The 25,940-nt window shown below is 36.7% G+C and overlaps 1 protein-coding gene across 11 annotated transcripts in view; it reads right to left on the reverse strand.

Annotated features, from left to right (window-relative positions):
* Positions 1-25,940, reverse strand: part of SLC16A7 (solute carrier family 16 member 7) — a 175,242-nt gene that overhangs the window by 64,145 nt on the left and 85,157 nt on the right. For 4 of the 11 annotated variants that reach the window (XM_027591774.2, XM_027591785.2, XM_027591780.2 and 1 more), the window contains 2 exons: positions 11,796-11,924; positions 9,498-9,741 (listed from right to left, as the gene is read on the reverse strand). In XM_027591774.2, the coding sequence (XP_027447575.1) occupies positions 9,498-9,711 (214 nt within the window). In that variant the 5' untranslated portion in view covers positions 9,712-9,741; positions 11,796-11,924. The other 7 variants (XM_027591775.2, XM_027591778.2, XM_027591776.2 and 4 more) reach the window with 6 other exon arrangements.

The raw sequence follows: 25,940 nt of genomic DNA on the forward strand, positions 1-25,940 counted from the left end.
AGCAGCATAGATCAGAAAGGAACACAGAAAATATACAGTAACAGTCACCTTACAGGCAATACAATGGCACTAAATTCATAGCTTTCAATAGTTACCCTGAATGTAACTGAAACCAGCCCTCCAGGAAATATTGAAAGGGGTCCTCTAAGCAAAGAAAGAGCCTAAAAGCAGCATAGATCAGAAAGGAACACAGAAAATATACAGTAACAGTCACCTTACAGGCAATACAATGGCACTAAATTCATAGCTTTCAATAGTTACCCTGAATGTAAATGGGCTAAATGCCCCAATCAAAAGACACAGGCTATCAGATTGGATTAAAAAACAAGACCCATCAATATGCTGTCTGCAAGAGACTCATTTTAGACCCAAACACACCCCCAGATTGAAAGTGAGGGGGTGGAAAACTATTTACCATGCTAATGGACACCAAAAGAAAGCTGGGGTGGCAATCCTTATATCAGACAAATTAGATTTTAAAACAAAGACTGTAATAAGAGATGAGGAAGGACACTATATCCTACTTAAAGGGTCTATCCAACAAGAAGATCTAACAATTGTAAATATCTGTGCCCCTAACATGGGAGCAGCCAATTATATAAGGCAATTAATAACAAAAGCGCAGAAAAACATTGACAACAATACAATAATAGTGGGGGACTTTAACACCCCCCTGACTGAAATGGACAGATCATCTAAGCAAAAGATCAACAAGGAAATAAAGACTTTAAATGACACACTGGACCAAATGGACTTCACAGATATATTCAGAACATTCCATCCCAAAGCAACGGAATACACATTCTTCTCTAGTGCCCATGGAACATTCTCCAGAACTGATCACATCCTAGGTCACAAATCAGGTCTCAACCGGTACCAAAAGATTGGGATTATTCCCTGCATATTTTCAGACCACAATGCTTTGAAACTAGAACTCAATCACAAGAGGAAAGTCAGAAAGAACTCAAATACATGGAGGCTAAAGAGCATCCTACTAAAGAATGAATGGGTCAACAAAGAAGAATTAAAAAAATTCATGGAAACCAATGAAAATGAAAACACAACTGTTCAAAATCTTTGGGATACAGCAAAGGCAGTCCTGAGAGGAAAGTATATAGCAATACAAGCCTTTCTCAAGAAACAAGAAAGGTCTCAAATACACAACCTAACCCAACACCTAAAGGAGCTGGAGAAAGAACAGCAAATAAAGCCTAAACCCAGCAGGAGAAGAGAAATCATAAAGATCAGAGCAGAAATCAATGAACTAGAAACCAAAAGAACAGTAGAACAGATCAACGAAACTAGGAGCTGGTTCTTTGAAAGAATTAACAAGATTGATAAACCCCTGGCCAGACTTATCAAAAGGAAAGAGAAATGACCCAAATCAACAAAATCATGAATGAAAGAGGAGAGATCACAACCAACACCAAAGAAATACAAACAATTATAAGAACATATTATGAGCAACTCTATGCCAGCAAATTAGATAACCTGGAAAAATGGGTGCATTCCTAGAGATGTATCAACTACCAAAATTGAACCAGGAAGAAATAGAAAACCTGAACAGACCTATAGCCACTAAGGAAATTGAAGCAGTCATCAAAAATCTCCCAAGAAACAAAAGCCCAGGGCCAGATGGCTTCGCAGGGGAATTCTATCAGACATTTAAAGAAGAATTAATACCTATTCTCCTGAAACTGTTCCAAAAAATAGAAATGGAAGGAAAACTTCCAAACTCATTTTATGAGGCCAGCATTACCTTGATCCCAAAACCAGACAAAGACCCCATCAAAAAGGAGAATCACAGACCAATATCCTTGATGAACATGGATGCAAAAATTCTCACCAAAATACTAGCCAATAGGATCCAACAGTACATTAAAAGGATTATTCATCACGACCAAGTGGGATTTATCCCTGGGCTGCAAGGATGGTTCGACATCTGCAAATCAATCAACGTGATACAATACATTAACAAAAGAAAGAACAAAAATCATATGATCCTCTGAATAGATGCAGAAAAAGCATTTGACAAAGTACAGCATCCTTTCTTGATCAAAACTCTTCAGAGTATAGGGATAGAGGGTACGTAGCTCAATATCATAAAAGCCATCTATGAAAAACCTACAGCGAATATCATTCTCAATGGGGAAAAGCTGAGAGCTTTTCCCCTAAGGTCAGGAACATGGCAGGGATGTCCACTCTCACCACTGCTATACAACATAGTATTAGATGTCCTAGCCACAGCAATCAGACAACAAAAAGAAATCAAAGGCATCCAAATCAGCAAAGAGGAAGTCAAACTCTCACTCTTTGCAGATGATATGATACTGTATGTGGAAAACCCAAAAGACTACACCCCAAAACTGCTAGAACTCATACAGGAATTCAGTCAAGTAGCAGGATATAAAATCAATGCACAGAAATCAGTGGCATTCCTATACACCAACAACAAGACAGAAGAGAGACAAATCAAGGAGTCGATCCCATTTACAATTGCACCCAAAACCATAAGATACCTAGGAATAAATTTAACCAAAGAGGCAAAGGATCTGTACTCAGAAAACTATAAAAGACTCATGAAAGAAATTGAAGAAGACACAAAGAAATGGAAAAACGTTCCATGCTCATGAATTGGAAGAACAAACTTTGTGAAGATGTCAATGCTACCTAGAGCAATCTACACATTCAATGCAATCCCCATCAAAATACCATCCACCTTTTTCAAAGAAATGGAACAAATAATCCTAAAATTTGTATGGAACCAGAAGAGACCCCGAATAGCCAGAGGAATATTGAAAAAAAAAGCAAAGCTGGCAGCATCACAATTCCGGACTTCCAGCTCTATTACAAAGCTGTCATCATCAAGACAGTATGATACTGGCACAAAAACAGACACATCAATCAATGGAACAGAATCGAGCCCAGAAATGGACCCTCAACTCTATGGTCAACTTATCTTTGACAAAGCAGGAAAGAATGTCCAATGGCAAAAAGACAGTCTCTTCAAGAAATGGTGTTGGGAACATTGGACAGCCACATGCAGAAGAATGAAACTGGACCATTTCCTTATACCACACACAAAAATAGACTCCAAATGGTTGAAAGACCTAAATGTGAGACAGGAGTCCATCAAAATCCTAAAGGAGAACACAGGTAGCAACCTCTTTGACCTCAGCCACAGCAACTTCTTCCTAGAAACATCGCCAAAGGCAAGGGAAGCAAGGGCAAACATGAACTATTGGGATTTCGTCAAGATAAGAAGCTTTTGCACAGCAAAAGAAACAGTCCACAAAACCAAAAGACAACCGACAGAATGGGAGAAAATATTTGCAAATGACATATCAGATAAAGGGCTAGTATCCAAAATCTATAAAGAACTTATCAAACTCAACACCCAAAGAACAAATGATCCAATCAAGAAATGAGCAGAAGACACGAACAGACATTTTTTCCAAAGAAGACATCCAAATGGCCAACAGACACATGTAAAAGTGCTCAACATCGCTCGGCATCAGGGAAATCCAAATCAAAACCTCAAAGAGATACCACCTCACACCAGTCAGAATGGCTAAAATTAACAAGTCAGGAAACGACAGATGTTGGCGGGGATGTGGAGAAAGGGGAACCCTCCTACACTGTTGGTGGGAATGAAAGCTGGTGCAACCCCTCTGGAAAATAGTATGGAGGTTCCTGAAACAGTTGAAAATAGAGCTACCATACGATCCAGCAATTGCTCTACTGGGTATTTACCCCAAAGATACAAATGTAGGGATCCGAAGGGGTACGTGCACCCCAATGTTTATAGCAGCAATGTCCACAATAGCCATACTGTGGAAAGAGCCAAGATGTCCATCGACAGGTGAATGGATAAAGAAGCTGTGGTATATATACACAATGGAATATTATGCAGCCATCAAAAGGAATGAGATCTTGCCATTTGCAACGACGTGGATGGAACTGGAGGGTGTTATGCTGAGTGAAATAAGTCAATCAGAGAAAGACATGTATCATGACCTCACTGATATGAGGAATTCTTAATATCAGGATACAAACTGAGTGTTGCTGGAGTGGTGGGGGTGGGAGGGATGGGGTGGTTGGGTAATAGACATTGGGTAGGGTATGTGCTATGGTGAGCGCTGTGAATTGTGCAAGACTGCTGAATCACAGATCTGTACTTCTGAAACAAATAATGCAACATATGTTAAGAAAAAAGAAAAAAGAAGAAGATAGCAGGAGGGGAAGAATGAAGGGAAGTAAGTCAGAGGGGGAGACGAACCATGAGAGATGATGGAGTCTGAAAAACAAACTGAGGGTTCTAGAGGGGAGGAGGGTGGGGGGATGGGTTAGCCTGGTGATGGGTATTAAAGAGGGCACATTCTGCATGGAGCACTGGGTGTTATGCACAAACAATGAATCATGGAACACTATATCAAAAACTAATGATGTAATATATGGTGATTAACATAACAATAAAGAATTTTAAAAAATCTATCAGTGTAGGTATAAAAGATGCACAGCCTGCTTGCTTGCATAGGACTATCCAAGTGTACTTTTGGGACTTTATAAAGCTAGGGTGAAAGCCCTAGGGAGATCTCAATCACAGGAATGAAACGAACTTTTTTTTTTTTTTTTTGGCTGTGGCTAAGAGACAGCACCATATGAATTATTTTAGTAGGCTCCTTCGTTCAGCAAAGTATTTAGAGCACAAAGCAAAATAATGTAGTGAGCTTAGACTTAGAAAAGAATAGAAAAATACACGTTCTATATTATGACCACCAACCTCCCATGCCTAAAACATTTCGCTTCTTGGCCTCCAGTAAAAAAGAAGGCTCAGTGGTCTGATGCTTGGCCCCCTGTTTAAAGTATTCCATCATCAAACCATCACCCTTACCTTAGTACAATTGGCAGTCACTGCTCACATAAAACAGAAGAGTATGTTACCATGGAGACAAAGCCAACTCTCCCCTCTAGAACGGCTGATTCTTCCAAGTCATAACAGATATCACCAGAAAAATAACATGAGGTACTCACAGAGATTGGCAGCCCCAAATCTGTACTCCATAATTGTGTAGCTAAGCAGGTTCACATTATCTTTTGATAGAGTAACAAAGACAAACATTGTACTAAAAGACAATCCTATGTAATCACTCTTTATAAAATAAATCCCTATATCCATCTAAACAATGTGGAAAGTTTAATTTGTAATGTTTTCTGCCTCTACTTAGTGCTTTATTAATGGAGTGACCACTGTGTTTGACCTATTTGCTGAAATTTGCTAGAACTCCAGGAGACCATATGGATGACCAGATGGGTTGCTATAATTTAATGTCATTATTCTAAGGATGAAGTAAGGGATAAACATAATTTGCATTCTTTTCCATCCTTCCTGCATACCTTTTATTAGTTTCATTTTTAATTCAGACATCAAAAGGGAAGATAATATCTTGCTACCAAGGCTCAGATGCCAACTAATTACTACAAGAGACTCCAGTCCTGACATCACAGGCCAGGCCTCAGAACACACTCCATCTTACCCAGTGACCCCACAGTGGTGATTAATAGGTTGAGTGCTAAGCCCTAATGAGGGTGTCAGATCTTAGATGTTCTCCAGGCTAACGTAATTAGCATTAGGTTGAACCAAGTATTTCAGTTACTCGGTAGCGAGCCTCATTAAACTTCATACTAAACTATATGCCTTTTCACCTTATGGTCTTTGAATTTATTTTATAATCATCAACCTAAAAGGCCTCTATAAAAAGAGATCTTTCAAATATTAAAGGATAACTTAAATATTTTTAAATCAATTATTGATCTTCTTCTACAACAGTGAATCCCTATGTTGTACCTGAAGTGTTTTTCAGGGATGCTTGCCGAAATGCAAGTTTCTGGATTCCACCAACAGAAATTCTGCTAAAATGGGGTTTGGGAGAAGACCTGCAACTATGCATTTTTAGCAAGACACACATGATTCAGAAGAAGAAAGTCTGTGGACCGTATTTGAAAAAATACTACCACTTTGGTAATAGGACCAACATCTGTGTCTTAGATTAATTGAAACTAACAGATATTTTTGTTCTAAATAGTTATTATGTTTATGAAAAAAATTATCTGCATCCACATAAGGGGGACTGTTTTCATATTGGGATTATATAATTTTAAATGTACCAATTATTTCTTACTAAAAGATTAAAACCAATTATCAAGATAAGATTATCAAGATAAAACACCATGTAAAATGTAATGAGTTCTCCATTAACCAGTGGATATGGCAGGTAATAACATTTCTTTCCTGCAGGCCATGGGTGGACTGCTTTTCCACTTTCAAGGGAAAGACCACAGTGTAGCAAAATTTCTACAATTACTGACTTTTCTCCGTGGCCAGAGCTGATAAACAAAATGTCTCAGTTCTGATGACTAATGATGCTAAGCAATATTCCAGCAACTTGGTGGATCTCACCCAGATATTACCATCATCAATTACTACGTAAGTGTCTTTATGTGTCTAGCATTTGTTTTCTTGAGACAAGTAGAAAATCCTCAATGATCTTTAATTTAGACAGATTTTTTCATCTATTACCCTAAACATTTTAAGGTATTTTTTTTTCTGAATTGGTAACTACTTACTTAACCAAACTACTATTTTTTTTTTTTAAATAGGCTCCATGCCCACCATGGAGCCCAACACAGGGCTTGAACTACAACCCTAGAATCAACACCTGAGCTGAGATCAAGAGTCAGATGCCTAACGAACTGAGTCACCCCGGTGCCCCCAAACTACCATTTTTTTGATGAGCTTCAAAAGAGTTCTATTTTGTGCTTTTTATTTACTTATTTATTTATTTGAGAGAAAGAGAGAGAGAGAGTGAGAACAGAGGGAATAGGCAGAGAGACAAGCAGACTCTGAGCTGAGCCTGGAGTCCAAAGCAAGGCTCCATCTTATGACCCTGACATCATAACCTGAGCTGAAATCAAGAGTCAGACACTTAACCAACTGAGCCACCCAGGTGCCCGTCTTTTGTGTTTTTTTAACATGTATAATATCTATTAAAAATAGGAAAATAAGAACATGAATAAATTGACAAATTTATTAAATAATAAATACATATTGTAGGGATTTACATATTATTTATTTAATGGTTTGAGAAAAGAAATTATATAATTCTTCATTCTAAACCTTTCTGTAGATCCAACCAGGGAGTGGAAGGCTATCATATGACCATGACAAGTCTATAAATATATCCTACTTTCATTGGATGAAGAATGATTGCTGGGGTACCAAGCTCTCTCTGAGACTTACTGGATGCTATCTTACTCTATTTCTTCCTCTAGGAATCCTGCATTTTCCAGCAATCCTGGCTCCTATCTTTAGGTATAGCAGCATAAGTATTCTGACCAGTAGAATATGTCAGAAATGTTGTTTACCCCTTCCAGGCCTGGCCCTTAAAATATCACACATGATCTTCCATACTGTTTGCATTCATTCTGTCTAGCCAAGGGGAGCAGATTTTGGAAACATCACAAAGTCTCATGTGATAGCATAGCCATCAGATGAAACACTGCTTGAGCAATAAGTAAACTTATATTCCTTTGAGGCACTGGGACTTTGAAGTTATTTGCTTTAAACTAATAAATTCAATTAAGACTTGACTTAACAAAAAAGTTATACAAATTTTTGTCTTGCTTATGAGTTAGTCAACTACCTATTCAATATAAAATTATGACTGTATAGTTCAAATTCAGTAGACTTCTATGAATTCACTAGAGGATTCTGTTTCAGTTGTATTTAAAAGGGTGGGGACTATGTATCTTAACATCAGCATATTTTGGAGCTCAGAACAAGATGACTTGTGTGTTGTTCTAGTAAAACAATATTAAATAACACCTAACCCCTGCAATAGAGATGCAGATACACACACACACACACACACACACACACACACACACACACACAGAGGATAATTGGAGGATCGCATTTTCACCTTGGTACTACCATAAAGAAATAATATCCTGTAGATTAATTATTATGTCACTGACAAATGACCTTGGAAGGGGTAGAACCTGAATCAGGTCTGTAGAAGGCCTGGCCTAGATCTGGCTCTATCACTTTCTAGAAGTAAAGAGGAAGATATGAGAAAAGCAGAAGAGCACAGTGACTCAATATTTGGAGTCTCGATTTCTACCTGTCACTAATAAGCTGTTGTTCTTGGGAAATTATTCTATGTCTCTATTTCTTCAATTATAGAACAGAGAGAAAATAATACTTATCTCACGCATTGTTAAGAGAATTAAATCATATGACACATAGCAAGCATTTAGAGAGGACTTAGCTGAAAGTAAATACTAATAAATATTGGATATTATTGCTAATGGTATATTCCCTATCACTATGAGCAATATTATCCTCAACTGTAAGGTAAGAAATTGTGGTAGATGATTTGTATAATTTCTTTCAGTTCTTATATTCTGAGTCTATACCTGTCTCTTAAAGTCAAATATCCGGATGAAAAATGAAAACTCTAAAACCTAAATATTTTACATAATGACCTTAAAAAATGTAGAGGCCATCTGGTCTGCTGTTGAGATTGATTTAAAGAAAATAAGTGACATAATAATGCATTAATAATTACATTTTTTAAGCATTCAGAAGTGATATGGTTCTTTGATTTGTTCTCCCTCATGAATCTTACCCTCAACTGAATACGGAATGTAACAGGATAATTGTCAGACAACCATTTATATTTAAAAATGTCATATTTAGGGGTGCCTGGGTGGCTCAGTCGGTTAAGCATCCAACTCCTGCCTTCAGCTTAAGTTATGATCTTACAGTAGTCGGATGGAGCCCCGCATCAGGTCTGCACTCAGTGGGGAGTTGGCTGGAGATTCTCTCTCCCTTTCTATCTCCTTCTACCCCCTGCCCTGCTCTCTCGCTCTCTCTCAAAATAAATAAGTAAATCTTTTTTTTAAAATGTCATATTTAATGAGTACTATAGAGGTAAGAATTATTTTGATCACACAAACTTGAATGGATCCAGAATGTACATGGTAACTCTCCATTTTTGCAGCTGAAGGTGAAGTACTTAGTAGGCTTATAGACTGTCAGCAACTGGAGTTTCTTTCTCATTAGGATGAAAGCATTTCTACCAACTGTAACAATGGTAGGAAATGATACTAACACTGTGGTATAGACTTTATTCCAGATTAAATGGAAAAGTGCCTCCCTTGGAAATTCCATAATTTAGTAAAGTAAACCTTACTTTGTTCAAAGAAATCCTCATTCAAATACTGTAGTCATACTAAAGAATGAAGTGAATATCTCAAGATGCAGAATCAATAAAATTATTAAAAATTCAGTTGGAATTATATTTTTGGTTGGTTTTAAGTGACTACAATACAAAAACAGAGCTTTAATATACCAAGACATTAAATGTAAAACACTGTGGCATGCAAGCATTGTTTTCTTAATCTGGAATTCCATTTATTCCCAGAAACCTTACCTCCTGCATACATAACAGCCAGCATAATGGATGATATCCATGCTATTTCACTGTAGGTAGTGTTGAATATTTGCTGAATTTCTTTGAAGAACACTGTGACAGCTTTGGGGAATGCGTATGAAAATCCAATGGAGATAAAAGATGCTCCAACCACTACCCAGCCCCAGCCTCCATCAGGAGGTGGGTATAGGGGGGCGCCTACTGGTGGTGGCATTTCTGTTCCTCTATTCGAGATTCAAGTAATCTATTAAGAAAAAATGAAATAACAGTTTAAACCTTATTTCCATTTTCAGATATTACTCTTGATAGTCACCAAAATAATACTTTATGGTTATAAGTATATAATTTCTCATGAATACTTTTTAATACTCTTATACTAAGAAAATTAACCAAAAAAAAAAATGGAATGAGGTATGTAACTTTGTTTTGGGCTAAAAAATGAAGCATTTAATTTGCTTATAGAAATAACTACTCAAATAAAGAATTCAGATCTGTACTGAAGTACCAACCCAAAAATAAAAGCTATCTCTATCTGAATTCTAAGCATAATAAAAAATGGAGCTGTCATCACTTAAAAACAGAATACTTTCTTAATCCAAATATTTAAGATTTTCTTTACAAAAGTTAAAAAGGACCATGGATTAAATCTGATAGATTTTAAAGAATTAAATGGTAGATTTTTTAATTATTAGAAATATTAGATTATTAAAAATATTTCAGAATGTTTGTACTTTTAATAACTAAGAATATGTAAAAATATTTCAGCATGGACCTATTTTCTGGACCCGTAGCATTAGAAGTTATATGGTTTTAATGAATTAATTTTACTGCATTTCTCAAAATGGTGCTACATTATTATTTCATGAATGATATATTTTATGCATTTTTTCATAGCAATAAAATTCTTCCAAATAAATAGATGGTACATTATTGTTTGTTAAAAGAAAGGACTTTCTCTTTGGATATGTCTAGGAACATTTAGCTGCTAGCCTTATGGTATAATAGCACTCACTCTCCTGTGGAAGAAATGATCACATATAGCTTCACACAACTGAAATTAAATTAAAAACATCTTGGTTCCCTAAAATCAATGTTTCTTTGTGGAGTAATGCTGTTCACTTAGCTTTTAGCTGTAACTGCCAGCATTTTTCAATATCTTCTTACTACTCTCATTTTATTTGTGAATATGTTTCAATTGAAATGTAGAAGAAAAAGAAAGAATTTTCTATTGGTAAAATAATGTGGGAAATAAGTTCTAAATTTGCCACATGTTTTCAGAAAACCCACCAAAAAACTAAACAGATATCTATGAAAACAAAGACAGGTTCAATTTTTGTTTACTGTCAAATTATATCAAGGATATTTTCAGTGATCTTCTATATGCACTTTTTAGATTTTGAATGAAAATATTCTCTACATTAAACTTTTCTAATTTGTCCATCGTTATACTAAAGGACTTGGCTTTCAGAAATTCATAGAGGAAAAATGATAAAAATGAAATTTAAAATAGGTAGAGAAGTTCTCTGCAACTTTCTTGTTTGCATAAAAGAATCTGTCTTTCATTATTAATTCATGAGTTTAAACTACTGAGGCTTTTATCACATCTGCTATTATAAACACTTAGAAATACAACTGGATGATTTTCTTCTCAGCCACTTCAAAAATTTTTTCTAAATAATCTTAAAGATATTATTTAAATATATCAATATGAATATTGAAATTTACTAATATTCAAATCATGTTATGAATATGAATACTGAAATTTACTAATGAGCTAGGTTGATGTTGCGATTTCTATTGTATAGACAGGAATCTATGCTCATAGAAAACTGAAGGGCCTTCAGTTTTTTTCTCCTTAATCCTCCTTTTTTGTATTGTTTTTTTCACCAGTTTATTTCTGTATGTAATCTTTTGTATCTGTTTCCGGCATATTGACTTGATTTATAAATGCATACTCCAGGTTGAGAGTCACTATTCATGCCTCTTCACTTCCTTATCTCCTAGCTGTTTAGTTTTTTCCATATAAATTGATATCTTATGATCTCTTAACTAAATTATTACAGAGTGGACCCTAACCAATTAACCTTGAAAAATTCCATTTCTAAGATTACCACCTGTTCCTTATTAAACAACTCTTGGGTTGATCAATAGTCAAGATCCAATTCATACACACTCACTGGTCTCATGTTATCTTCCTATGCACAACTCTGTAATATTTTCACAACTTATACCTATTGTGTCTTTCCTTTTATATATGGAAATAATCAAGAAAAGCAGGAATTAAAAGTGTTATTTTACCTGTTGATAGATGCCAACTTGAACAGGTGTTTTTGGATTATCCGTGGAATTTTACGTCTACTCACTGTTCCTTGAAGTGATATGGAAAGACAATGCAAAAGGAGAGAGGTAGAGCAGACTCTGGATTATCTAAAGAAATGAAAAAAAACAAAGGTTACATGTATAATTGAGTTCCATAGGCCGCATCAGAGCTTTAATTTATCCCAGGATATTGTGACCATGTTTTAGTAATTAGCAAAATTTCTTTGTCAATCCATTGATAGAACTGCTAATGTATGAACAAAATGATCAAACATATATGCACGAGAAAAAAATTATAAGTATAAAATTAAGAAATAGGTTTTTTAAAGAAATAAATAACATTAGATTGCATATCTACCATCATGAGAAGAAAATTTATTGGCATTCATTAGCTGTCCCTCAAATAATTTCCTATACTCATTTAAATAATTTGCTCTAAAATTCCGTTAAAGAAACTATCCATTGACAATGGAAACAGAAAGTTTAAAAGATAATTATTAGAATATTATCAAACAAACTGAGGGTTTCAGAAGGGAGGGGAGTGGGGGTAACAGGGTAATAGGTATTAAGGAGGGCAAGGTTTGTAATGAGCACTGGGTGTTATACGCAACTAATAAGTCACTGAACACTACATCAAAAACTAATGATGTACCATATGGTGGCTAACTTAACATATTAAAAAAAAGAAATATTATCAATAATATATATGTCTCACAATGAGACAGACTGGTCATGAAAAGGACTAAAAGCATTTTAGGGATCTTCTGATTTAGAATTAAAACTTCCTAATCAGATCTGGGTGACAGATATTCCTAATACATCAAATACTTTCATTTCAACTTAAATCTTGTGCTGAATACATAGAAGCTAGTACTTAGAGTTTATTTTGTTTAGGTTGGACATTCCTTTGCCTAGATTAAAGCTGAGAAAAAGTCAATTCTGAATTAAATAACCAGTTGCCTGCTTTGCATGTAGGGCCATGTATCCTAAAGTGTTGAAAAAGGCAATGCAGGCCAAATGAGATTTGTATGAGAAGATGAGGAAAGCCTGTGATCTAGTTGCCAAGTCAGTAAGAAACTATGATAGGGACTAGAATGATTAGTCAGGGAATTATAAAGTCATGAATAAAATCTGAGAAATAGATAAGGCTGAAATTTAAGTTTTTAAAGAAGATTTATTCATTTAGAGAGAGAGAGAACCTGAGTACCGGGAGGGGGTAAAGGGAGAGGGAGAGAATCTCAGGCAGACTCCTTGCTAAGCGTGGAGCCCCACACATGGGGCTCGATCCCAGGACCCTGAGATCATGACCTGAGCTGAAACCAAGATTCAGACACTTAACCAACTCAGCCACCCAGGCACCTCTGAAATTAAAGTTTTAACTTGTGCTCAGAATAGAGTTTATGCTAAATAGGTCTCCTAGGTCTGGGTTAACAGCGGAGAGAAGAAACATCTGTTCTGGTCTTACCAGGAGTCTTGGGAGCCTTCATAACCTTTTTAAGCCGGGTAAATCAGGGATGGCAGCCCCATCCTACTACATGTAACCAGCCCATCCAAATGCAGAAAACCCTTTATATATTTTGAAGAAATACATTTTCTGTCAGTTTCCTCTAGCAGACAGAGATGCCCTGAGTTCAGGGCAAAGCCTCAGAGGAAAGCCTGAGGCATTTCTGAAAATTGGGCTCTGACCTTTCAGTCTATACTTCATTATCATCATGCTTTATGGAGGTCAGCGTAGAGGCCACAACAAGAGATCTTTACAAGTCCACATTCTAAATGCTCTCCAACATTTCTACAAACCTTTCACATAAAGGTTTAACCTGACTAGTCTATTTTCTTACAGAAAGACCAACCCATACCCATGGCTTTTTTCAATAAATTGGCCAAAAATCCAAGAAATTATAACTTCCTGCTTGGTAGTTATATAAATCTATTTTACATCCCTTTCTCTACATCTATCAAACTATCATATTTTAATATATGTTTATGCAAATATATTCATGTGATCCATATATTGGTCTTTAGGTTTAAAAATGAAAAGAATTATTTTAGAATTGTGTGTCCTACTAAAAAAAAAAAAAAAAACAGTAGAAGATCAACAATCCTTAAGAATATGGGAAAATTTTCCTTTAATTTGGGAAAGCAACTATTTTGGAGATTGCTTCCTAAAGTCCAAGGAGGCATAAAGTTTATTTGTCCCTACAAAAGCTGTGTTAGTTACTACAGCTAGAAGTTGGACTATGCTCTCAGCTAATCTGGTTTCTTGGCAGTTTGCATATATGCCACTTGTTTCATGATAACTTTTACTTATAACAGGATGCACGAAAAAAATGCTTTTTTCCAAAGATTCAATTAATTATCATAATCCCAAGAATGAAGAGGAAGTGATGTTTTTAATCATATTTAGAGATGAGGGCATAAAGGAAGAGAGGTGCAAAGTGATTTTTTTTCCAAGGTGTAAAGTCCAGTAAGTGATTAAATTAGTACCGTGACTAGTATTTTTGTTAGGCCCATTGTTACTGATGTCACTTTAACAGCACATTAGAGCCTGCTCTTTCTGCTTATAAATATACTCCTTCAGTTTTATTTCCAATGGTGAATTTCCAATTTCAATTCTTGCACATATCCTTGCCTGTATTTTCCACTGGAATTCAAATATTTGTTCTTTGTAATTCTAAACCTCAACTATCCCTTAAAATCTTTAGAAATTCATCATTATTTCAGCTTATTTATATCTACGCTGTCTATAATTTTTTTGAGTATATAGACTACAGTATATCACTGTCATTGACAAAAGGGTGACTTAATGACTACTGAAAACATTTATCTATTTCAAGTGTTTTTAAAAAACTTACATGGTGGGATGTGCTAAAGCCCCAAACCTTGCCTTATCTTCTAGAAATCAATATGGGTTGATTAATCTAAGGAGAGGAAGATGTAGGACAAAGAAATAATAAAACCATTAGTGATGATCAATGGTGAGACTCTAGTGTTATATTTAAGGTCTTTTCTCACTTAGTTGTACAGAATATCAGAATTTCCTTTATATACTTTGTGAATAATTATTTCATCAACTACCCAAATCTAAATCAGGATGAATCAATTTTATGAACCCTTATCAATAGTCTAAGCCATGCAGAAGTTTATGTTTCAAAAGATAGTCCAGAAATAATGTACTCAGCAAATTAAATCCCAAATTAAATCAATGGATGTTAGGAGACTATTGACTTGGCTGTAAATTAATCTAGATAGCCTACAGATAAAGCATGACTTGTTCTTCACATCCTACCTATGTTTTCACCTAAAGGAATTACTATGTTCCTTAAAGAATAATGAACTAGTCTTTATGCCTTCTACTTCCTTTTTCTTATACAAAAAGATACAGTAGTGTCAAATTAATGTACAATGTTTAAGTTTAGAGGACAACTCACCCGATTTTGTAACAGGAATTAAAATGAACCAAATCTTCTCTTTTCCAACAGGTAACTGAATTAAAATTGGAATCTAATCCTGAGAGGTTATTTTATTCTTCCAGATGGACCATGTTTTAAATCCTATAGACTGATTTACTTTGACAACTAGACAAGAGACGTATCAATAGTGGATAGCCCACAAAATGTCAGTAACACAAAACCTATTTTTAGATGTGAACTACTGCCGTAGTTAAAAGGACTCTGAGAATACTAATTGATAATAAAGGTCAAACTAACTAAGACGTTTTTATAATGGGCAAATTAAAAAAAAATAGAAGTCAGCACATATTTATAAGGAAATGGAAATGGATATCCCACACCAAACAATTCCTGATATCTAATACTATACTTTGAGTGTGTAAAAGCAGTTGTCGTGGGCTGAATAGGGGCCCTGAAAAAGATATGTTCATGTCCTAATCCCTAGAACCTGCAATATATCTTAAATGGTCCCAGAAACTGAGTGTTTGTGTTCCCTCAAATTCATATGTTGATACCTAATTCCCAGTTGTAATGGTATTTGAAGGTAAGGCCTTTAGGAGGCAATTAGGTCAGCAGGGTGAAGCCCTCATGAATAGGATTAGTGCCCTTATAATGAGGGCCCAGAGAGCTCCCTCTGCCAAGTGAAGACACAGTGAAAAACGGTTGTCTATGGGGACACCTGGGTGGCTCAGTCAGTTAAGCATCTGCCTTTGGCTCAGGTCATGATCTCAGGATCCTGGGATTGAGTCCCACATCAGGCCCCCGGGGGGGGGGGGGACTCAGTGGGGAGTCTGCTTCTCCCTTTACCTGCCACTCCCCCCTGCTTGTGTTCTCTTTCTCTCTGAGAAATAATAATAAGAATAAATAAATAAAATCTTTTAAAAAAATTAAAGAAAAAAACTACACACCCACTTGGGAAAAAAAAGAAAAGAAAAGAAAAGAAAAGAAAAGAAAAGAAAAGAAAAGAAAAGAAAAGAAAAGAAAAAAAAGAAAAGAAAAATGGCTGTCTATGACACAGGAAAGGGCCCCAGACAGACACTGAATCTGCTGGCACCTTGATCTTAGACTTCCCAGCCTCCAGAACTGAGAGAAATAAATTCCTGCTATTTATAAGCCACCTAGTGTATGGTATTTTGTTACAGCAGCCCTAACAAACTAACATAAAAATTGGTACTTGGAGGGGGAGGCTGTCATAAGAAATAACTAACAATGTGAAAGTGGATTTGAAACTGGGTATTAGGTAGAAGCTGGAGCAGTTTTGAGGTGCATGAGAGAAAAAGGCTATTACCATAAAGAGATTATTTACGGTGATTCTGATGACAAGCAATTAAGAAAAACGGAGACTGTAAAGAAAGCCTGAGTCTTCTTCAAGAATACCAAAGTTAATCCTAAACAGAATGTTCGTAGAAATATGGAGGGTAAAGGCCATTCAGGTGGGGTCTGACAGAGATCAGGCACGTGTTATTAGACGGTGAGGGAAAGGCAATCCTTATTCTAAAGTGGCTAAGAACTTGGCTGAACTGTGTTCATCTTCTAGCTCTACTGAAGAACTTGTGAGTGATGAAATCGCATATTTAGCTGAAGTTATTTCTAAGCAAAGTGTCGAAGGAGTGGCCTTGGTTCCTCCTGACTCCTTATAGTAAAATGGCAGAAGAAAGAAATGATTTAAAGGTAGAACTCTTAATCAAAAAGGAAGCAGAATTTAAAGATTTGGAGAACTTTCAGCCGATCCATACTGAAGAGAATGAGAACGTGTGGTCAGATGAGAACACTCAAAGCGTGGGCAAAACCCTGTTTGGTAAAATCAGCCATCTCAACAGAAGCAGCGGCTATTGTTGAAGACAAAGGAAGAATCAACCCAAAGACAATTCAGAAATCATCAGAGCTGCCCTTTCCATCACAGGACCACAGTGCTAGGTCCCTGGGGGCAGAATGGTTTCAAAGGTGGGGCTGCCTGAAGGTGGTTTCAAAGGTGGGACCTTGGGGTGCATTGTTCAGTGCTGTCTCACATCATGGGCTCTGCACGCTGCACTCCAGAACTGAACTCCTTGGCTGCCCCGGGTGTAGCTCTAGCGGACACAGGAGGCAAACTTTGGTGGTATCCACACTCCTCTACCATCTCTTGTCAGTATGCAGAATGCAAGAGCCATGGGGGCATGGCTGCCTCCACCTGGATTCCAGAAGATGTCTGAAAGGGTTGCAGGATCAGGATCCTAATAAGGATAGCCACGGATATAAGACCCCATCCTGGCAGGGCAGAGCCCAGGCACAATACTTCTGCAGGGATAGGGCTACTGCAGAGAGCCCCAACGAGGGTGATGCTCAATGGAGCCCTGGGGACAGAGCTGTCCCCAAGAACCCTGAGAGTGTTCACACTAACTCTGAGAGCTGCAAAGATGAGACCATAGCCCAGTGGGTCCAGAAGGCAGAGCATCCAATAAAAGATTATTCTTGATCCTTAAGATCTAATGTTGTTTGCTCTAAAGATTTAATATTGGGTTTTAGACTTACTTGGAACCCCTTCCTTCTTTCCTATTTTTCCCTTTTGGAATAGGAATGTCTATCCTATGCCTGTCTCACCATTATATTTTGGAAGATTTCACAGGTTCATAGCTAGAGAAGAATTTGCCTCAGGATGAATCATACTTTGAGTCACACCCATATCTGATTTTGATATTTAGATGAGACTTTGGATTTTATACTTTTGAGTTGATGCTGTATCCTCCCAAAATTCATCTAACCTAATCCCCAATGTGATATTTGGAGGTGGGGCTTGTGGGAGGTAATTAGTTCATGAGGGTGGAGCCCTTGTGAATGAAATCAATGTCCTTATGAAAGAGGCCCATCAGATTTCCCTCACCCCTTCTGCCATGTGAGGGCACAAGAAGACAGCCATCCATGAACCAGGATGCTGGTTCCCACCAGACACAGAACTTGCTGGCACCTTCATCTTGGGCTTCCCAGCCTCCAGAAAGCCACCCAGCCTACGGTACTTTGCTGTAGCAGCCCCAACAGACTAAGGCTTATATCAAAAGAGGTGACTGAGTTAAGGATCTTGAAAGAGGACCTGATCCTAAACTATCCAGGTGGTCCCTAAAGGCAACCACAGGTATATTTATAAGAGAGAGGCAAAGGGGGTTTAAAGCAGACACACAGAAGAGAAGACACACAGAGGAGGCACTGGTATGAAAATGGAGGCAGAGCATGAAGCCATGTAGCCACAAGCCAGTCTTCTAGGTACATGTGAAAAGCTATTAACAGCTGGTGCCTTTGGAAAGAGGTGACATATAATTCATATGTTTTTGAAATGTTTAAATGTTCTATAATGAGTATATCTTGGTTTTCTATTAATCTTTACAAAAACGGCCAACACAAAACTTTAGTATGCAAATATATATCCGCTTATATATTAATTTGGTTGTGAGTTGTAGCAGATAGTTCTATTTGTACTACATATAGGATTTTCATGTCTTTTTTTAATGCTTTTTTTCCTGTTAGCTAAATTTTAATCATACTACAGTAAAAAGAAATTGGCCCCCGTTTCTAGATCTTACCTAGTAGTTTTCACGGTGTGGCTCCTAGTGGAGGAGCATAAGCATTACATAGTAACTTGGTAGACGCCTAAATTCTAGGGCACCAGCTCAGATCTGCTGGATGAAAACTCTGTGAGTGGGACCTAGCAAACCACATTCAATAAATCCCCCAGGTGATTCTGATGTACAACAATGTTTGAAAATTGCTGGTTAGGCTTTTTCTCTAACACACCTGCAAGAATTGGCTATAATTGTTGTAGTAAACTATCTACAGTTCTTGAGCCATCATGATGTTTCACCACTGCGTTTCACACCTGCTATTTCTTCCACTGGAAGTTTTCTTCACCACTATCTTCTTCCATCTGACTAACTTCTGTCTATAATTTAAGGTATAGATAGACCTCAGCTCCTGTACCTGTGAAGTACAACTGTAACCCCAATCCTAACTCCCTGTGTATACTTTTACCATAACACGTATATCACATAACACATATATCACACTTCCTTGGCACTCTCCCCTATTCTTGAGGACAGAATCTATCTTATTTAACTTTACTCTCAGAACTTGGTAGGTGTTCAATAAATATCCTCAAAGGAATGAAAGTGAAAGAGAAATGAGTGTCTTGGAAATAAGAATTTTTATCACTTATGAATTAGCATACAGATATGCAGTACAGAAAAAAAAAAGTTAAACACCCTTGTGTCTGAAGTCAAAACTCCCTGAATTCCCTGAATTCTCACCACATTTGAGATGTGACATGTAATTTCTTAGTTTCCACTACTGTAAAATGAGAATTACTGTAAAATGAGAATTTTAACAGTGACTATCGCACAAACTTAGTGATCAATTAAGCATTCAATAAAGCTCTAGTAATTATTAGAATTATTATCCAATAGCATTAACGGTATGCAATCTAGTTTGTCTGGATAAGAGGAGTCAGCCCAAACTTTTGAATATGTTTTCATGTCTAGAAAAAAACTTACCTGAGTATTTTACCTATTAGCACTTTAGGGAGGATTGTAATAGATCAGTGTGGTTTTACTCTGTCTCTCCTTTCCCTCTACAGTTTTCAAAGCCATAAAATCCTTTCTAGAAATAAAGTCTTACTCAGAATCCTAGGACCCAAACCTGCTACTCTGGTTTATGGGGGGAGTCATAAAGATCCTAAATCTCTATCTATTATCATTCTGACTTCCTTCCTGAAATCGTCCCTAAGGTTCCTCTGAAAATACTTAGAATTCCTTGGAGCATAGTTGGAAAGCCATTCAGATTATCTTTCTCACCTTTCATATTCAGTGACATTCTCTGGTCAATCTGGAAAAAATGGAATTCTCTCTAACAGATTTTGGGTCTTCCATTTTGCATTTAGTCTTCAAAAATTGTCTGGTGTTTGTTTCTTTCTTCAATTTGAAAAGAAGGTAATAGACTGGCACTAAGGGGTGTTTAAAAAAAAAATTCCTGGATTTTTCTAGGAAGATCACAGGGCTAGAGAATACCTTTTTCACTTTTCTATTAAAAAGCCCATTTCAAAAATCGAGTAAAGAAAAAAAATCCATAAGATCTCATGGGACCAATTATGAGATTCAGAAATATGCTAGAATCCCCTAGAAGTTTCTTTAAAATACAGTACCATTGGGGGCAGGATTAAGAAATAGTAGAAAAGCAAGGTGAGTCAACCTGGCCTGAGGCATGAAGTAATATGGTCTTCCATTTCACCAAGATAAGCTCCCCTGGTCTACTGACCCCTCTGCCCACCAGGTGGTTGAAGCTTCCTATGAAGCACTGCTCTTTTTAGAATCCTGAAAATATTTAGTTCCATCTATGACATGTCTCTTTGTCACCCAATGCCTTGTCAGCATAGTTTCATGATTCTAAAACCCCTGCCTCCTCTCTCCCTTGAGTAATCATGTTTATAGTAGGGGGAAACTAAAGACAACCTAATGCGCAAACTTGGGAAGTAGGTGAATATATTACTGTCATTCACTTGATAGACTGTTATACATATATCAAATGATAATTATGAAAATTGTGTAATAATATGGGAAATATTTATTATATAATGTTCAGTGAAAAAAGGATGATATGAACTTGTATGATAGCAAACTTCAAAATATGTGACAAAAGAGATGAATTAAAAAAAATACATACGGGGTGTCTGAGTGGCTCAGTCGGTTAACCATCCGACTCTTGATTTCAGCTCAGGTTTTGATCTCAGGGTCGTGAGTCTAAGCCCCGCGCTAGGCTCCACACTGGGCATGGAGCCTGCTTAAAAAAAAATTCATAGGCCATAATCTTAGGGGAGGTTTGTAGGAAAAAATATATATATTTTTTTAATTATGCTAATTTGAAATAACATTTATTATAATATCTTAATATATAAAATACCTTAAGTTAATCTTACACATCTAATTATTTGCCCTAATTTTGGGGTTTATGTCTGCTTTGAAAAATAGGTTAACTCATCTACAACCAATTCAAATATGGTTATTGTAAGAAATACAGTGAAACTGGAAGCTATATTTTTAAAGATCTTACCTCCATTTTTGTTTCCTTTTTGTCTTGCTTTATATTGTTTTGTTTTTAGTTATACCTAAATGAAATTATGAGGCTTTTCTATAAGTTGTAGAGAAGATACCCAGAGATGGTCTCCATGCATCAATTTAGATATAAATGACATTTGCTGATTATCAATTACCCACATAAATAACATTTGTTATAATGTTATAACATTGCCTCTGAACATAATAAATAACATTGCCTCTGAAGTTACAAGTAAGCATCACTGATGAAGACACCTGACACTCTGACATGTGTTTTTTCTATTCTGTGTAGTGGTTATTGTCTCCATCTTGCAGACAATGAAACTGAAATTCAATCATGTCAAGCATCTGTTTTTGAGTCTATCTGCAGCAGTGGTTTCACTCTAGGATGGGGCTCTCACAGAGTTGAGCACTGCAAATGTCCTACCATCTTCATGTTACTCTGCAATCATGGACTGCTGGTGGCGTTCATATATTGCCATCCTTTCTTCATCCTACTAGATTTTACCTGTTCCAATCCTTGCTTCGCTTTTAGTCACTTGCTTAGGATTTTTGCCCTCCCTCCCCCCATTTTACCTGGGTCCCTCCCCAGAGACTTCAGGAGACACTCAATTGGTTGGTAATTGCCAAAATAGGAAGAGGAAACAAAAGCTAGAGCCCACAGAAAATTAAGCATCCGTGGATTCAGGGAAACCATATCAGCAGTCAGGATTATAAAATTTAGAAGGGAAGGGCTGTGGAACTCTTAGGAACCTAATCAAGTTGACAGTTGTTTCTTCTACTATACATTTATGAGAGAATTCAATTGACAATTAAATTTTTTATTCCTAAGTACCTGTCCTGGTCTACCAATCTTTGCCATACTTCTCTGCAGGCAAAATATATTCTCTTCCCACTAACTTTGGACATGCTTCGTCAATGGGATATAAACCAATAAAGTTTAGGCCATATCCAAGAGTCACCTTAAAGTATGTTTGCATGTTTTGACTCTATACCTATAATCCTTACCTTCTAATATGAAAACATGTCCCTAGATCCGTGAAAATGAGAATATGTTTGAAGCTCAGCCAAGAGCCAACCAGAGCAATAGTTGACCCATATATCCAAATAGCGTGAGTAAGAAATGATGTCTATTGTTGTAAGCCTTAAGATACGAGAGCTGTTTGATAGAACAACAAAATCTGAGGTGGTGTGTAAAACAAAATCCTAAAATGTGTGGCAATGGCTGCAGGGATAGGTAGATGGTTGAGAGGACCCTGTTAGAAGAGATGAGAGAAATGACAACTTATGTTAGGCAGAGACAAAACATTTGGTAAAACTATTTGTGTGTGATATCTTGGAAGGCAGAAAAGGCACACAAAGCAGTTGGGGTTTTGGGACAAGAGATGTGGATAAAGAACGTTGGTTGCATGAACTAATTTTAATTATCTATATTTAATAAACACTAGCAGCGGCAATGAGGTCATTAATAGATTTTATCTGTTTGCAAGCAGGGATGAAAAGGAAGAAGGGACAATCCATGTATTACTGGGACTTGCAGGGTTATAGGACACACTTTCCCCATATTTAGCTTGGTAAAAGATTCTCAAATTAAGACACTGTCCCAATGCAAAAACTGAATCGAAAGGTCACAAAAGCAGGGGAAAAAGACAAAACGGAGAGTGTAGCCTTAAAGAGATTTTATTAAAATCTCTTACAGGCTTAAGTCAGACACCAGTAAATTCTTTCAGTTAAAAAAAAAAGTTGGGAGTAAGGGTGGAGAAGGTATGAACAGTGCTAGAAGGTCTAGTAAACTTAAATTGTTTATAATTAACTCTATTTAGAGAGGCATATCTCACAAAGAACTGAGATTGTTCTTATTTATACTAACTAGAATCAAATAATTTAAAAAATATTTTTAAAAGGTTATATTATAAAATGTACTACAAGCCTAGATAGAAAGGAAGAGTGTCTGTTGGACATGTAAAATGACCAAGTGATTAAAATGATTCCTATCCTGTATCTTGCTTTATGTGACATACAGAGATACAACACTGGAAAATTCAAATACATATATCACAATAAATGTCACTAAAGTGTTGTCACCCTTTGAGCAAGTGACATTCACATTGGCTCTTAGTTTCCTTATTTGTAAAAAGACAGCAGGATTAAGCATTCTCTGAGGTCCCTTTCGGTTTCTATTTGATTCCATGACACTAAAATAGTTCTATTTTATAGACTTTCTTAGCCTGTGAAATACAAATTTCTTTCCTTCTCTGGAAAAATGCTACCACCATTCAAAAATAAGTAATGAGCAGATAGTCATTATTTGAGCAAGTTTTCCAAGATTCTAAAAACTATAGGCTGAATAAGGAAAAGTTCTTTTGAAAGAATCTTTTGAAGGAATTCCATTACGTAAGGGGATTAGGCAGTGTGCTCAAATACAAGATGCTCCTAAAGGCCAAGTATTAGCTCCTTAAGTGTGCTTAGAATTTTATTCAATTCCCATACTACAATTTAGTTTCCATAAAAATTATTATATGAGATCCTCAGAGGATCTGATATGTGTTTGAATGGTTTTTCATTATCAAGTTTAAAATAGTGAAGCATATTTCCATGTTCTTTAACAGAGTATGTTCCCATAAACTTGGGACAATTTGGCTCAATGTTTCAAATAAATCACATGAAGATATTTTTCCAAGACAGAATGAAAACAGCACCTCCTACATTATATATTCAAAGTATTTTAAAGAACTATGTAATATTTCAACTCATAGACTATATATATTTAGTTCCCATATTAGCCCAATTTCTAAATCCTTAAATAAAAAAATTATACTATACAACTACCAAATGGGAATCATGTCATCATATATTGTTCAGTAAAAATATCATGTTTGATAGAATTTTAAATAGTCACTAAAGATACCATTAATAATGCCTAAGAATTGACTACTTATAAACACCAAAAGGTATTCCTCTTGTCAAACTTACATATAAATTTTCTGACACTGACATTGGTGGGGACCGTTAACTTCAGTCATTTCTTAGAAAAGATCAATAAAACCTAGCTGAAATAAGAGAGCTGAAAGTGATTACTTTCATCCCGTTTTATGACTTTCTCAAGATTCAGTATGAAGATCTTCTCTAAGGAAGGTTCACTATGAAGTTCCCCAGAATTCACAATTTCAAGCCCTCCTATTTAGAACCTGATGTTATTGTTATGTGATATGCACTGAACACTGATAATGAAGTTGGCGCTGACTGGAACAAAAATGAACCCAAAGTTAAAAATAACCGGGATGAGAGCTACAGGAGTTGCTGAAAATAAATCAGTTGGTTCGATCCTGCTTGACACTTCTGGAAGGTCACCAGAAAGAAGCATCATCCCAAATGCAGAGAAAAGGAAATCAGCTCATTCCCTTTCTCCTTTCCTTACAGTACTAGTCAAGACTGTGAATCCCACAAAAATACAGAAACAAATGCAGTCCTCTGAGAACAGATGACATACCTGCACCACACCAAGTTAGAAGTAACAAAATTATTAGAACCTTTTCATCTTTGCACATTATATCCGTCGTTCCCCCGCTTAGCTTTCTCCTAAAGGCCAGGAGGCTTCCCTCTCTCAGGTTTCACTGCCACCTGGCCAGGGAAGATACTGATAATTCCAAACCATTTAATCCTAATTTAATTTCTCTACCTTTTAATCGTTTTATTAGTTTGACTTTGTTTCCACCTTGTCCTTCTCACATAGATCCGGGCACCCACCCGCCCTCTCAGAGCAGAAACCCTTCTGCCTCACTGGGTACCACTCTATTCCAGGTGATTCACTCATATTTGTTCTGACTCTGCCCATGCCAGGGAAGAGCTCTTAATTCCTTGCCCTGAGGCCTCCCCTACCTTCCTTCCTGCTTTACCAGAGAGCGCTAAGCTTTCTTTTGACTTTTTGTTTGCCAGTCCCACACATGCCAGTCTGACCGACAGCAGGACAAGCAGCCAGGGTAGGAACTGTGAGCTGCAACCCTTTCTCGCTAAGACTTTCCAAACCTGGGAACAGCAGAAAGGAGATGCCTATCTTTTACCCCCATAGCAAACAAACCTTTCCTTCCTGTTCTGTTCTAGACAAAAAGACAACCATTTTTCTCACGCTAATTCATTTACTTATCATTATTAACGAAGCCTCTCTTGCCTTTTTAAGGGATTTGGTTCCAATAATTTTCACACTTCATTTTTAATTTTTAACATATTGGCCTTTTCTGGTTCTTTCCTTTAGTCTACAAAATGTGTATATCTCCTCAAGCCTAAAAAGAAGAGGAAAGTGGGGCACCTGCGTGGTTCAGTCCGTTAAGCATCTCAGGTCATGATCCCAGGGTCCTGGAATCCAGCCTCACACTGGGCTCCCTGCTCATCAGGGAGTCTCCCTCTGCCCACTTGGACTCACTCTCTTGCTCTCACTCTCTCACTCAAATAAATAAAATCTTAAAAACTAAAAAAGAATAGGAAAGCATGACCTTCTCTAGTGACTGTTTTTTCCTTGTACTGTCATTATATTTCTCTCATCTTCACTTCAAAACTTCATGCAAGGGCCAGCTTTCCTTATAACTTCTACTTTCTCACCACCT

The sequence above is a fragment of the Zalophus californianus genome, chromosome 9 (assembly GCF_009762305.2).
Source record: "Zalophus californianus isolate mZalCal1 chromosome 9, mZalCal1.pri.v2, whole genome shotgun sequence".
In the NCBI taxonomy this organism is placed as follows: domain Eukaryota; kingdom Metazoa; phylum Chordata; class Mammalia; order Carnivora; family Otariidae; genus Zalophus; species Zalophus californianus.